The 17,146-nt window shown below is 33.2% G+C and overlaps 1 protein-coding gene across 1 annotated transcript; it reads right to left on the bottom strand.

Moving 5' to 3' along the window:
- Positions 8,324–9,543, bottom strand: LOC109231107. Its single transcript, XM_019396668.1, has one exon. The coding sequence runs from the start codon at positions 9,320–9,322 to the stop codon at positions 8,690–8,692; it is 633 nt and encodes a 210-aa protein (XP_019252213.1). The 5' UTR covers positions 9,323–9,543; the 3' UTR covers positions 8,324–8,689.

Here is a 17,146-nt window from a genome sequence, read left to right as displayed (position 1 = left end):
AAAAGTAAAGCATCAGAACATTAACTTAGTAAGGCGTTAATAGCATGTTTGGCCAAGCTGGAAAAATCAACTTATTTTGAGAAGTGCTTTTTTCAAAAATGCTTTTCGAAATAGTATTTTTGGAGAAAAGCAATTTGTGTTCGGCTAATCATTTTAAAAAGCACTTTTGAACAATAATTTGTGTTGGTCAAGCTTTTCAAAAAGTGCTTTTAAATGTCAAATTACAAATAAAGACATGAAGAGATTTGCTTAATAGTTAATATTATAAAAGTGGATACATAATTACAATTATTTATTATTAAAGATCATAATTGTGTTTTTTATTTTATTTAAGTAAAATATAAAAATAAAATTGAAAAGTACTTTATTCTTTCAAGATAATTTTAATATATCAATAAATCATTTAATAAATATGAAAGTTCATCCCAAAAGTTATTTTTTATTACTTAATAGTTCAAATAAAATAAGGTTATTTTGGTAAATATAATATTTTACAAAGGGTATTTTTGGTATTAAGAAAAGTCAAAATTGCTTCTGCTTTTGCTTCTGGAGAAAAGCTACTTTTTTTGCTTCTTCAAAAATGCTTCTGCTTCTAGCCAAAAGTACCTTTTTTTTCAAAAAAGGTTTGGCCAAACAAATTGAGGAAAAAAACACTTTTTTTGAAGTTGGCCAAACTTGGCATGGTAAGAAGCTTGGCCAAACAGACTATAAGTCATTAAAATTTATACAAAGTAATTTTATTTTATTGTAAGATATATCCAATTGCTTAACAGGGAATGTAATTTTAAATTAGTACCCAGAGTAGCGAAATTTTTTATTTTGTGCCTCACACAACTGACACTAATTGTGTGAGGCCTCTTTTTTGTCTCACAATTGTGTGGTCCCAGAATTTTTGTGGACCCAGATGTGTAAGATATGGATCCACAAATACGTGAGATAAAAATAAGCCTCACACAACTAGTGTAAGTTATGTGAGACACAAAATAAAATCACTCGTAACGAAAATCTTTATTTTGTGCCTCATCCCGTGTCCAAAATAAGTAAATTAATTGTCATATACAAATAGCACGAAACAACACAATAATCAACTCTAACATGCTAGAGCAATCCCAAATTCTTGCTTTGCCATGAAAATAAAGGGTCTGTTTGGTACGAAAGGAAAATAATTTCAATTTTTTTTATATTAGTTTAAAATTTAATTTTTTTGCGAAATATTTTTCTCCTCAACTCGTTTTTCCGATTTGAGGAAAATATTTTTCCTATCAAAATGAGGGAAAAATATTTTTCAAAATTCCTTTTTAATCTTCTTCACTCTAATCCTCATGCCCACCAACCCACCCTAACCTACCCCACCCCTAAATCACCCCGACCCTTAACTCCAACCACACTCCACCCACCCAGCCTAAATAGAACTATTATTAAGAGTACTTTATTTTCATAGTGTAAATAGAGCATTTTTTATTTCAATAAAATAAATATAATCTTTTCATGATGTAGTAAATGTATTTTCTTTCATTTCAATAAAACGAGTACTTTTTTCATGATGTAGAAAAAGTAGTTTCTTTCATTTCAACAAACTAAGTATTTTCTTTTCCTGAAATAGAAAAAATATTTTTTCCACAAATCGTCTACTTTATTATAATGATGTAGAAAAAGTATTTTCTTTCATTCAACAAAATAAGTACTTTTCATGATGTAAAAAAAATATTTTATCATTTCAACAAAATAAGTAGTAATTTATTTTCATGATGTAGAAAAAATATTTTCTCATTTCAACAAACTGAGTAATATTTTTTTCATTCAACAAAATGAGTGATTTCTTTTTATGTAGTAGAAAAGATACTTTCTTCAACAGAATAAAGTATTTTCTTTTTAGTTATCGAGCTCAAATTTGGTGTATGTACGTCCTTCTTCCCTTATGTGCCTTCATCAACAAATTAACTGCCCGTCTCAAAGAAATACCAATCTAACTCAGGATATTTCAAGGAAATTGACCTTTTTTTAAGGAACACGTGCAATATTATGATTTTTATACTTCGGTATAACCAAAAATATTTCCTGGAAGAAATATTTCAGCGTTCGGTTACCCATTTATTCTTTTCTATTTTTTTAGAATGTATTCTTCTTTAGAAAAGTTTTAAGAGCCCCGCGATTAACCGTGCAAGAAAAAAGCTCAGCGATGTTATATCGCCAGTGAAAATCCTTCATATATGCCGACTAAAGTGAGACAAGTTCGAGCTCAACAAAGATATTGTCAACATAAGCTTTGTCCAGAAAACTTGATATACCTCATTCAGATGCATAATATCGGAGGGGGAAATTTTAGGCTCAAATGAACAAAGAAAAAAGATAGGAAGAAAGTCTATTTCCTAGTTGTATGTCAAATTTCCAGTATGGGCTCTAGAAATGGTTTAAAGTAGGCCCATATGCATAGAAGTCATGTATTGGGCTTAGAAATTACCTTTGGGATGCAAGCGGGGGATTTGCATCTATACCCACTTTTTGGATCACGTTTTAACTTGTGCCCGCTTTGCAAAAAAAATTGCAAGCATACCCGGTTTTTCGCATAACTTCAGCATACGGGGCTGAAGTAGCAAAGGCAATCACGCAAAACTTCAGCATTCTAGTAGACGGGCCTGAAGTAGCAAGTGTGCTGAAGTTTTTGTTTGTAATTGCTGAACTTAAGCATAGTAGCTGAAGTTTTGTTCTCTATTTGCTGAAGTTTTTGTTTGTAATTGCTGAACTTAAGCAGTCTAGTAGCTGAAGTTTTGTTCTCTATTTGCTGAAGTTTTTGTTTGTAATTGCACTAAATAAGCTGAAGTTTTTTTATCATGGATTCATTAGTTTTGTCATTAAGCTTTTTAAAAAACTTCAACAGAAGATGCTGAAGTTATTTAGTTCATTTATAAAAACTTTAGCACTAAATAAGCTGAAGTTTTTTTTGTCCTGGATAAGCTTTTTCAAAAACTTCAGCAGAGATGTTGAAGTTATTTAGTTCATTTGTAAAAACTTCAGCACTAAATAAGCTGAAGTTTTTTGTCCTGGATTCATTAATTTTGTCATAAAACTTTTTCAAAAACTTCACCAGAAGATGCTGAAGTTATTTAGTTTATTTGTAAAAACTTCAGCACTATATAAGCTGAAGTTTCTTAAAAAGCTTTCTAACATAATCAGATTGTCAACAGTATCTAAATCATAAAATTTGGAAACAATAAACATAAAAAGAACAGAATTATCATGAAAAGAATGACTAAAGTGCGACCTTAAACTTCCAGTACATGGAAATATTCACAAATTATTGTCTACTAACTTGCGTAACTATTTATAATTTGTTTTTAAACAATCTGATAAACATACTTATGGCAATCATCCATGAAACTGAAGTTTCATAGCAGCACCAACAACAACAGAAGAAAGAAGAATAATAAGAAGAAGAAAACGAAGGAGGAGAAGGAGGGGGAGAAAGGGAGCTGAAGTTATTTAAAAAGTGGGTACAAGTTAAAACTTTTTAAAAAAAATGGGTATAGGTTAAATGGGGGCGACCAAATAGGGCGCCCCGTGTAATTTTTACGATGCAAGCGAATCACTTTTCTTGGGCCATTGACAATAGGGTGAAATTAAACAATAGCCAGATTTACAAGTGGTAATTGAAAAATAGCTACATTTTCAAAAGTAATCGAAACTTTTTATGTAAAGATAAATCTGAACAAAAATACTGTTCAAAATCCAAAAATATTCCAGCATAATATACTAGAGTTCCAGCACAACATACTGGTCCAACATAATATGCTGGAAGTTCATACACATGTGTTCCAATCTTCAGTATATTATGCTGGAACTTTTCGTGTGTTGGAGTTCCAGCATAATATGTTGGAAGTTCATACAGAGGTGCACCAATCCCTAGTATATTATGCTGGAATTTTTCGTGTTACAACAAAATAGTAACTATTTTTCAATTACCACTCCAAAAACTAGTTAACCCGTACAATTTTCACTTGACAATAACCGACATATAATACCCGCTATTCCTTCGGGAAACAAAACAAAACAAGAAAATCCATTCTTTTAAAACGATAACTCCAAGTAAAATACTGTTACTTACATTTGAAGGTTTGTATATCTACGTCCACATGTACCTAAGTATTGAATATTATTCCTATAAACTGCCTAATTTGGGTGTGAATGACCTGCCTTTAATTTGCTTACAAAGAGAAAAAACTAAGAAAATTCATATGAATCGTCTGTCACGACCGAAATTCATAACATGTATCGTCCGCTTTGGCCAAATAGACCTAACAAATTTGTCAAAAATTTACAAAAATGTAACATTTTTTGGGTTAGTCTTTAATATTTGACATCCTAGTTGCTCCATAGACAGAACTTCAGGTCAAAAGCTAAAAATGTTGTCCATGAGACAAGGAGTGGCAACACCTATTAAAGTTGAAGTTCTGTCACGGGAATAGTAGGGACAAAAAGTCAAGACCATCTATCTTGAGGGCTATTTGTGTACTTCACCCCAAATTTATCCTTCTGGCTATGCCATCATCGATTCCAAAGGTATGCGTACCATATGAACTTGTGTTATAGCTTATAAAACTATTCACTTTCCTCTTTCATCCTGATTTTTAGATTCGCTTAAGGTGATATGTGCATCACTTCTTCAGAAACTTACTAGCCTAAAAACATATAAGTTCTACTTGTATTGCCCTCGTCAATCCGCCTTCCATCACGAACATCACATCGTCCAACTTGGTTGCGAATGACGTGGTTTTAATTGCTCGTTAGACTTAGTACATATTACAACACACATAGTTAACCAGCACAAATGAAAAATAAGCAACGCTACATATACAAATTTTTGTGAAATTATTTTGTTCAAAAAATTAAACCAAACTAAAACCCAAACGCCTAAATTTCAGTAGTAAAAGAATTTTATCATTATTGGCGGACGTCATCCAAGAAGATACATTCATAAATCAATTTCTCAACAAATGCCTCGATGGTGAAATATCATATCAAACTTTGTGGTCACAGCTTGTTGGTCTTTTTTCCTTCTCGTATTACGTGCCACATGCCTCCAACAAATGAAATGCATTGCCACTGATAGGGAGTGGAGTAATTAATTTTATCTCTTTACAATAAGGAACTGCTGCAGCTTTTCAACCATGTCAAGGACATTCACAACTTTTGGTTCATCTTTGGCTATTGCATTTATTTAGAAAATTGTGATAGAAATTGCTCATTCATAGTAACGTATAGTGGGGTTTGAATGCTTCATCTTCACCAAAATGAACGATTCCTCTAGTCTGGTGGCACATCCACCACAAAATATAACCACTAATAGATGTATAATATATGGTTTTCATACATCCACTAACATTCTAATAACGTTACTCTAACTTAATCAACTTTAACAAACTGCTGATTTTTTTGGCATTTATCAACCTTTGTTCACTTTAATATAGTTTAAGCCCATCTATAGTAGGGTTTTTAAATACGTTGTTGTTATGTTTTCAATCAATCAACTATTTCTTTTTCTTGAACTAGTTGAATAGGATATACGGATTCTTTTATATTCGTTTCGTTCGATTTGGTCCTTATGAGGTAAAAATTTACTGTAAAAATAGCACGGGCTAGCAAGTTTTCGGACTGCTCATTGAAAAATAGTCAGCGTTTGTAAAGTCATTGAAACATGGTCACTATTTTTGCTGCAACACGGAAAGTTCCAGCATAATATACTGGAGATCACTGCACATGTGTATGAACTTCCAGCATATTATGCTGGAACTCCAATATATTATGCTGAAACTCCAACATATTATGCTGGAACTCCAACATATTATCGGCATATTACGCTGGAACTCCAACACGCGGAAAGTTCCAGCATAATATACTGGAGATTGGAGCACATGTGTATGAACTTCCAGCATATTATGCTGGACCAGTATATTATACTGGAGTATTTTCCGAATTTTGAATAATGTTATCATTCAAATTTATTTTTACATGAAAAGTGGCTAAATTACGATTACTTTTGAAATTGTGACTATTTTTAAATGATCACTTGTAAATTTAGTCACATGAAGTGTTTACAATATTCTTATTTATGCGGGCTTTGAGTCAATAGTAGGCGAACCCGGCATAGACAGGAGGTAAAAAAATTATATTGCAAATTCACAAGTTATACTCTTTTTAATATTGGAAATATATGACACCTATCTTGACCTGTGGGTCCCAACTGATATCCAAAAAAATCACTCTTTTGGGCTGATGACAGAACAGAAAAGAAGAAAAACCAGTGGCTCACAACACTCGTGAGCCCATTGAATTGACTCATGTCCCTTTCTTTAAAAAGGCATAGCAGAAGGGTATCTTCTCACTTATTTCTGGCCTTTCTTTCCCCATTTGTATTTCTCAATACAATTTCAAAAATATACTGTATTAAAAATAACACAAATTGATTTTTTAGCTGTCACGGCTTCATACTTTTATTTTTGTTTTGTATTTCTTTCTAGTATAAATCTTGCATTTGTTGTTAGACCAATTCTTCCTATATAAAAAGATATTAATGGTTTATGTTTGATTGTGGCGCTAGAATCCTATCTATCATCTTCTCCAAAAAGTAATTGGATCCCAAAATTCTGGTCTCTGGATTTAGGCCCCCACAATTAGTTGTCTCCATTCCTTTTTTTTTTAATATCTTTTTTTAAGATATTCTAGCTTTTGAAAGTATTTTAGAAAAATATGTGCGAATTCAATTCTCTCGGTTCTTATTTCCTCTTCTCTAATCTTCCATCTTTTCGTTTTTTCGAGAACCTTCAATCTCCGTTCTTTGTATGTTGTGGAAAAATACCTCTAGGATCTTCAACTATTCCTTGTTTAGTGGGCGTTTGGACATAAGAATTGTAAAATTCCAAAAAAACGAAGAAAAAAAAAAGGTTCAAGTGAAAATTGTATTTGAAAATTAAAGTTGTGTTTGGACATGAATATAATTTTGGGTTGTTTTGAATTTTTATGAGTGATCTGAGTAAAAATTTTGAAAAACAGTATTTTGGAGTTTTTTAAATTTTCAAAAAATTCCAAAATTTATCTTCAAGTGAAAATTAAAAATTTTATGGCTAAACATTAATTTCGGAAAAAAGTGAAAAAAATCTCATGGTGAAACGGGCTCTAAAGTCTCCTTTTCAATTCTTGCCCTTTTATTGCCTTAAGCTTTCAAAATGGTTGTCTAATTAAAAGCTAGAGATTTTTGTGATCTTGTTACTTAAATTTCTTTGTACATGGCTAATGATCATATCTCTAAGGAAATATAATATAATCTTAATTTTTGCCTTAAGCCTTCAATATGGTTGTCTAATTATGCTGATGGTTTACCTAGCGCAACTCTGAAAGGCAAAGTTAACTAATTTTCGTTAAGTATAATTGACTTCAACATAAACAAACAAAACTCAAGCTTGAAATAAAAGAGTAGCAACCCAACAGCCTAGGCATGGGTAATGAAATATTAAAAAGCAAAAGAAAAAATCCAAGCGTTTCCCTCCAAAGGACTTGGAATCTTACGTCAACATCTAAACCAAATGACGAGGACGTTCTACCTATATATCACTTGTTTAAGCAAATAGCAGATTAACCTTTTTATACATAGAGAGGTATCACAAACATTTGACAAGGGAAACTAATTAATCAATTTCATATTTTCATTCAAAAGTTGTTATAAAAATCGAACCTTTTTATTTATCAATTTCATTATACACGTATTATAAACTTTGAGTCTTGTCAAAACATACTACAAAAGCTAGCTCATAAAGAGGAGGATTTTCTAAGTCTTATAAGATTCCAGTCCGATGTGGAATTCATTCCATTCATCAAGTCTCTCTTCCTTCTCATAATTTATACTCCCTCCGTTTCAATTTAAATTTAGAGGAGGTAGTTTAGTTTGACTATGCACGGAGTTTAACAAAAAAAAAAGACTTTCGAAACTTGTGGTTTTAAAGCTTAAGGGATAAAAGTTTTTGTGGTGCCATGATATATGTGTGGTTATAAAAGCTTCTCATTAAGGGTAAATAGGTAAAATGAAGAGTTTAAAGTTGAATTATTTCCAAATTTAGAAATGTGTCATTTATTTTGGAATAGTCTAAAAAGGAAAATACCTCATCTAATTTGAAATGGAGGGATTAATTTTTTTTCATATTAAGATTCTTATGGTTTTCTTCTTTACATATCTAAGAAAAATAGTTTACAATACAGAAATTATGAAATAGTTACTGATATTCGAATAGTAACCATAAACCAATTGCAGCAACTTTGTGGGACTAATAGATGGGGTGATGAAGACCTGAAATTTATTAGCTTTATCCGGTCACTATTCAGTGGGACAACATCCTTTGCACTCAATATTTCACCATATTTGACGTCTGAAAATGACAAAAGAACATTTTGCTAAAATCCACCATAGTAAAAGTACATATCAAATAGAGGGATTATATCAATAAAAAGTAATAAGAAAAAACAATAGATTAATTAAACTTGGACTCAATCCCAGCTGATTGACTCACTGAGTTTGTATTCATTCAACCTGAATCATTGCCCAAGGACCAAAAATTTATCTAGCAAATTGCCTCTTTTTTCTCCAACAGCTACTACTTATAGAACTGTTTAATCAAAATCAATTACTAATTCATTGATGAACTCAGCCATCAAACCCGGTCTGACTCCATACAGCATCTCGGACCCGACTCAAATCTCGACCCTTTAACGTTCGTCCAACGCCTTCAAACACCGAGTGGGATGCCGAGTTTCGGCTCCTAGCAAGGTATTCGTGCGGCGGAACCATCTCCGAGTCGTGATCGTCGACGCCTCCATCCGAGTCGTGCAATGACTCGACTGAGTTAACTCGGTATATCTTGGACCAATCAGGGACATTCACTGGGGCCGAGGTGGCCATGTGGCATGCACGTGGGGATGGCGCGTCTTGTCCGCGAAACTGGTGCAAGATCCGAGAAGATGCCATTTTACCTGAATCATCAAACGCCAATGACAAGCCCCCCACCTGACGACGGCGGCTGTGGTGGTCAGCTCTTGGGACTGGCTGCTTGCGGCTGACAAATCCACCAAAGCTACCGTTACTATCTGCGGTGGCGCGTGGACTCCACTCGCCCCTGGAGCCGTGATCATTCCCGTTGACCATGTCATCAATCGTTGACCAGACATCATCTTCTCCTAGTTCTGAGGAACCATTGACTGTTTCACTTCCATTTCTGTAGCTGTAGTTTCCTAATAACATTTCGCTTCTACTATTGGTCAGTTTCCGACCCTTTGCCATTTATCATCACCTTTGTTTATTTCCCGGCGACAGGAAAGAACTCTATGTATATACAAAATGATTCCTTTCCTTCAGAGGGTTACCGGAATCTTGATGTTCCGGCGACCCAACTAAGAAAATGAAAAGAAAAAACAGTTGTATCTGTGTCTTAGTAATTTAATGTTATAGCTCCATGGTGGGAAAAAAAGCTAAAAATAACGTAGAGTCAGCTTCGAAAGGAGGAAGTGTATATATAAGATATGATTGGGAAATGGGGAACTCGACTTGCATTTCATGTGAATGTGGAGTTCATTTTATTTGCATTTCATCATTGCATTAATAACGACAAAAAGTATATGGAAAGAATGGGGGATGATCACGAATATTTTAAATCAAAAACATCAAAAAGAAGATGGAACTTTGATTAGTTCTAGTTAAGATTCTTAAAACCTCCTAACTCATCAACTCTCTTCGTCCATTTTAAAATAAAAAAAATAAATATCAATTTAGTAATTCAGATTTAATATTAGCTGAGATTATTAGTAAATTTCTACATATTTATATTTCGTTTTAAAAATATTAGAACCGGATGAAGTTGGTACTTCAGAGACATTTATCCATGTTCTTAAGTTCGTATTATTGTTGGAGTATAAATATTTTAGACTGATAAATTAGGTTTATACAATAAGACGTCTTTATAACAAGATTTAATATGACAACGAATAAAATGAACTATTAAATTTTGATTTTTATATAATAGGAACGGAGTCTCAGCGCTTAGTTCCTTCTAATGCACTTTGCTAATTTCCGGTTTTCCAATAAAATGTTACGTTCCTCAGCGAAAAAAAGATAAATTCTGGACGAGTCTTTATATGAGTTTATAATTTAAATAAGGAGTAGAATAAAATACTTTTATAGAGGTGAGGGTGGTGAATTAAACGCGTATAGGGAAGAGAGTGTAGAACACGTGCCAATTACGTGAAGGAAAAATGTCTTGTCAGATTGGAATGATTAGGGAGGATTTGAGATGTTGGATTCTGATTGTCAGCAGTAACTTTTGCATTAAAATTAAGTAAAGTTCAGTTTTTGCAAACATCAATGACAAAGTTACTATCTTTACCTTAACACTGAAAAGCTTAAAACAATTTAAGTATGATTGTCCCATCCTTTGTTTTAAGATTCTTCCATGAGTATTTGGAAAGGATTTGGATAAAGATAAAAGATTTGGATAACTAATAAATGCACTAATACCTGTTTGCCCTTACATTTTTGGATTACTATATGACAACATTTGTTAAATTTAGGTTATGTTTGGTTTTATTTTAGAGCCTGTTTGGACATAAAGCTTTTTTTTCAATTTTTTTTTACCTTTTTCGAAATCCGTGTTTGTTCATAAAATTTCTAATTTTCACTCGAAAATATATTTTGGAAATTTTCGAAAATTTGAAAAACTCCAAAAAGTTGTTTTTCAAAAATTTCACTCAAATCACTCACAAAACTCCAAAAACAACCCAAACTGAAATTTATGTCCAAACACAACTCTAAATTTTAAATATCATTTTCACTTGAAAAAAAATTTCACCATTTTTTGAAATTTTACAATTGTCTTATGTCCAAACGCCTACTTATTCATGTCCAGAATTCCTATGTACCCCACCTAATCTCAAGAGGATTCATTGAGACATTAGAGCGGTTTCCAAATTGGGTACTGTAGATTACAAAAAAACAAAAAACAAAAAATTTGAAGGTGTTATAAAATCTTTAGTAAATGTGGATGTCCACTACTCCCACTACTTTCACCCATGATATAAATAACCTCCCATTACTCATCACCATTATGATTGTAACTCCCACGCCTCCATAACCCCTCCCATGATCTCAATTGTTAATGTCATGTTTAAGACAATCATTTTGTAACCTTCATATGCAATAGTATAAATAGAGGCATGAAATGTGAGATGGAACACACTTGAACACTTGATGAAATAAGAAAGTTATCTATTCTTCTCTTATTCTATTTATCTTCTTGTTTTATATTGTTACTTTGAGCTACATTTCTTAACATGTTATCAGCACAAAGTTGAGCTCTTTTCGTTGTTCAGAAATTAAAATTCCCCAGTCTTCAATGGGATCCAAGATGAGTAATGAAGATTTATGTCTTTTGGATAGTGATACACACAATATTAAGAGAAAAGAAATTTTTCTCTTATTTGGTTATGAAAAGGCCTATGTTAATACAATATCTGGTAGTACAAAGTTTATTGAGGGCTCTGGAAGAGCGGCCTTATTACTACCTGGAGGGACGATATTAACTATTAGTAATGTATTGTATTGTAGTAAGTCTCAAAGAAACTTGTTGAGTTTCAAAGCTATTCGCCAAAATGGCTACCATATTAAGACATCAAACGAAGGAAAGGTTGAATACCTTTATATTACTACAATAAAAGCGGGGGAAAAATATGTGCACGAAAAATTACCCGCATTTTCTTCTGGGTTGTACCACACAAACATTGGTGTGGTTGAATCACATGCCATTGTAAACAAAAGGTTTACTACTTCTAATGATTTTATCATTTGGTATGACCAGTCGGACAATCCCGGTTCTAACATGATGCATAGAATAATAGAGAATTCAAATGGGCACACATTGAAGAACAAAAAGACTCTTCAATTTAAAGAATTCTCTTGTGCTACTTGTTCTCAAGAAAAATTGGTTATTAAACCACCAGCAGCTAAAGTTGGGATTGAATCCCCTGCATTTCTGGAACGTATACAGGGTGATATATGTGGGCATATACACCCTTCATGTGGACCATTCAAGTATTTCATGGTCTTGATAGACACATCTACAAGATGGTCACATGTGTGCTTATTGTCCACTTGTAATATGGCATTTGCGAGATTGTTGACCCAAACAATAAGGTTAAGAGCACAATTTTCAGATTATGCAATTAAGACAATTCATCTTGATAATGTGGTAAATTTACATCTCAGGCCTTTATTGATTATTGTATGGCCACTGGAATAAAAGTTGACATCCGGTTGCTCATGTTCATACTCAAAATAGTTTAGCAGAATCATTGATTAAACGCCTCCAATTAATATCTAGACCATTGCTAATGAGGACAAAACTTCCCCTTTCAGTGTGGGGACATGCTATTTTGCATGCAGCAGCACTTGTGCGCATAAGGCCAACCAGTTATCATGAAGTCTCCCCACTACAGTTGACTTTTGGTCAGGAGCCAAATATTTATCTAAGAATTTTTGGATGTGCGCACAAAGATGGGTCCCCAAAGAAGGTTGGAAGTATATGTTGGTTATGAATCTCCTTCTATTATTAAATATCTAGAGCCTATGACAGGAGATTTGTTTACAGCCAGATTTGTTGATTGTCATTTTGATGATACAATTTTTCCAACATTAGGGGGAGAAAATAAACAGTTGGAAAAAGAGATAGATTGAAACGTATTATCTCTATCTCATTTGGATCCTCGTACAAATCAATGTGAATAAGAAGTTCAAAAGATCATTTATATGCAAAATATTGCAAATCAATTGCCAGATACATTTACTAACCTTCCACGGGTTACTAAATCGCATATTCCAGCTATAAATTCTCCAATTCGAGTTGATGTCTCAGTTGAACAGTATGATAATGCAAATGAGTCTAGGCCACGCCTTAAACGTGGTAGACCAATCGATTCCAAGGATAAGAATCCCCGAAAAAAGGAAAGGAGCAAATGATCAAGTTGATCATAACATGGAGGCAATTGCTCAAGAGGAGCATAAAGACATAGTAATTGATAAGACCTCACAGGATGTTCTAGTACTTGGAAATGATGAAAATGAAGAGATCTCAATAAGTTATATCTCTACGGGAAAAAGGTGGAACCGAAATAATGTTATTGTTAACAACAATTTTGCATATAATGTTGCAATTGAAATAATGCAACAAGAAGAGGATCTTGAGCCAAAATCTGTCGATGAATGTAGACAGAGAAATGATTGGCCAAAATGGAAAAATGCAATCCAAGCGGAATTGGCTTCACTCGAAAAACGTGAAGTTTTCGGACCAATAGTCCAAACGCTTGAAGGTGTCCAGCCAGTTGGGTACAAATGGGTTTTTGTGTGAAAACAAAATGAAAAAGGCGAAGCCGTAAGATATAAAGCACGACTTGTGGCACAAAGGATTTTCGCAAAGGCCTGGCATTGATCATATGGAGACATATTCTCCTATGGTAGATGCAATTACCTTCAGGTATTTAATAAATCTTGCAGTCCATGAAAAGCTTGATATGCGGTTGATGGATGTTGTCACAACCTACTTATATGGCTCACTAGACAATGAAATTTTTATGAAAATCCCTGAAGGATTTAAAGTTCCTGAAGCACGTAAAAGTTCAACAGAAACTTGTTCAATAAAGCTTCAGAAATCCTTATACGGATTGAAGCAATCAGGGAGGAGTGGTACAATCGTCTTAGCGAGTATTTGCTAAAGGAAGGATACAAAAGTGACCTTATTTGCCCTTGTGTCTTTATTAAGAGGTCTGGATCTGAATTTGTCATCATAGCTGTGTATGTTGATGACTTGAATATCATTGGCACTTCTAAAGAGCTTTCAAATGCTGTAGAATGTTTGAAGAAAGAATTTGAAATGAAAGATCTTGGTAAGACAAAATTTTGTCTTGGCCTACAAATTGAGCATGTACCAAATGGAATTTTTGTCCATCAATCAACATACACTGAAAAGGTTTTAAAGCAATTTTACACTGATAATGCACATCCATTGAGTATCCCAATGGTTGTGAGATCACTTGATATAAATAAAGATCCATTTCAGCCTCAAGAAAATGATGAAGAGCTCGTTGGTGATGGAACTCCATATCTTAGTGCAATTGGGGCACTGATGTATCTTGTCAACAATACCCGACCAGATATTGCTTTTGCAATAAGCTTATTAACAAGATTCAACACCTCCCTAACAAGAAGACATTGGAATGGTGTTAAGCATATATTTAGATATCTTCGGGGAACTATATATATGGGATTGTTTTATTCTAATGAATTCAAGTCAGAAATGATTGGCTGTGCCGATGCAGGTTATTTGTCTGATCCACATAAAGCCCGATCTCAAACAGGATATTTGTTTACATATGGAGGTACAACTATATCATGTTGTTCAATGAAACAAACAATAGTTGCCACATCTTCAAATCATGCTGAGATAATAACCATTCATGAAGCTAGTCGGGAATGTGTTTGGTTGAGATCAATGACTCAACATATTCAGGAAATGTGTGGCTTACTTATAAAAAAAGATAATCCAACTACACTATATGAAGACAATGCTACTTGTATTGCTCAACTAAAAGGAGGATACATCAAAGGAGATAGAACAAAGTACATTTCACCAAAGTTCTTTTTCACGCATGATCTTCAACAAAATGGTGATATTAATGTTCAACAGATTCGTTCATGTGAAAATTTGGCTGATTTTTTCGCTAAGGCATTACCAACCTCAACATTTGAGAAATTGAGACAGAAGATTGGAATGCGGCATCTTCGAGAAATAAAGTGATGTTTTCATGAGGGGGAGTAAGATACGCGCTGTACTCTTTTTCCCTTAGCCTAGGTTTTGTCCTACTGGGTTTTTCTGGTAAGGTTTTTAACGAGGCAGCAACTAAAGCGTATTACAGATATGTGTACTCTTTTTCCTTCACTAAGATTTTTTTTCCCACAGGGTTTTTTCTTAGTAAGGTTTTAACGAGGCATATTATGTATTTTTGGACATTTAAGGGGGAGTGTTATAAAATCTTTAGTAAATATGGATATCCACTGCTCCCACTACTTTCACCCATGATGTAAGTAACCTCCCTACTCATCACCATTATGATTGTAACTCCCACACCTCCATAACCCCTCCCCATGATCTTCCCCCATGATCTCAACTGTTAATGTCATGTTTAAGACAATCATTTTGTAACCTTCATATATAATAGTATAAATAGAGGCATGAAATGTGAGATAGAACACACTTGAACACTTGATGAAATAAGAAAGTTATCTATTTTTCTCTTATTCTACTTATCTTCTTGTTTTATATTGTTGCTTTGAGCTACATTTCTTAACAGAAAGACATTTGTTGATGATAACTATGTTATTTTACTCACCAAACTTTATTAAAGGACTTTTTTAATGGGTGTACTAAACCAAATCCTTACAATTATTTAAAAGGGACCGAAGGGAGTATTTATCTTATGTGAGAGATATGACAATAAGTGAGTAACAGATGGATGAAGCTGGAGTTTAATTTTGCGGTCCTGTTCATACCGGTCATTATCTACTCATGCCATTTTAACATGTGTGTAATTATTTTGGAAAAGAAATTATTGTACGAGAGGAATGTGGCTGATTGATGATTTAATCATACAAATTTTCCCATGTGTTCATGTCATGCGTGCCACATATTACTTTAAATTTGATGGGGTCAACCATATATTGTTATCCGGTTTCAACCCATTTTTTTGTTCAAACCACTAAATCCATTGTAATGCTATGCTTTGTTTAAAAAAATGTGAGTTTAGTTGAACTTGAATCGATTGATTACATAAAACAACTTACTATGCGTGTGGTACCATGACATGCACCCAAATTAAGTTGTACATTGAGACTCGAATTAACTCCTTTTAAGAAGGTTCAAAAGTTTCTAACTATAAATACTATAACCACTCACTTATGTTACTTAGTACTTTCTTTGACAAATTGAATTTGTTGAACTTATTCGACATTTAAAAACAAAACAAGAATCATTTATTACTTACTAGTTAATTTGTCCGCGCTTCGTGCAGTATATTAATAAATTTTGAAATTATTATATAGATAATTTTTTCATATATACCAAACAGATAAAAAGACTTTCTTAAGAATGTACGTGTACATATATGTGGTTTACATGACTCTCTTAGTCTAATATATTTAGTAGGTATTTGATTTTCAAACATTATGGTGTGAATACTAAGACAACACAGTAATCGGTTAAGTAATTATCAATTTGAATTAAGAAATGCCAATACTTATGCTTTTCACGTTCACCCTTAGTGCCGCACCAAAAAAAGAAGAAAAGATCACTTTTACTTCTCTAATTAAAAGAGTGTTAATTAATTAAAGAAACGGTTGAATAAGATATAAATAGTACTAGTGTTTTAGACAATATTTCTTATAATATATGGTATTAAGTTCCTTTCTTAAGAGGATTGTGTGAAATTCTTGTTAAACATATAATATGTATACTCTGAACTTCTCAGCAATCGTATTTTGAAAGGCAAATGATGGGGACAAATTATGTCATACATTTAGTGAGAAGTTCTAAGCAAAATTTGAAGTCTTGTACAATGTCACTTTCAAGAAGTTAATTCTTGTCCTGAAGTATCATAAGGTTTCCGTAAAATTTGGACTCTTTGATTTCTGAACCAAATACCAAAACAATGAATGAGTTTAAGAAAACATATAAAGAGCACATTGGACGGTTGAGAAGTGTTTGGATATTATATAGCTAGGACACAAAATGGAACCCCACAAGGAAGTTGTCTTTTAAGAAGTAAACCAAAAAATGTTATAATCATCATCATCCAACATTAAAGTACATAGGGATCTCTTCCCTCCCTTAAAATGATCCAAAAAATATGAAGGATTTTTGAGAGCTTAATTTCTTGCTACAGTTAATTTCGAGGTGGTTATTTGTTAACATCTCCCCTCAGTTTTTTGTTACTTCATGTTACTATTAATGGAGTTGTGAAAGAAGAGAAATTATTCTTTTCGCGGTTTTGGCACACAAACACCACATTG

Source organism: Nicotiana attenuata, chromosome 8, assembly GCF_001879085.1.
Source record: "Nicotiana attenuata strain UT chromosome 8, NIATTr2, whole genome shotgun sequence".
In the NCBI taxonomy this organism is placed as follows: domain Eukaryota; kingdom Viridiplantae; phylum Streptophyta; class Magnoliopsida; order Solanales; family Solanaceae; genus Nicotiana; species Nicotiana attenuata.
Note: the sequence above shows the minus strand (reverse complement) of the source record. Positions and strands in the feature narration are given on the sequence as shown.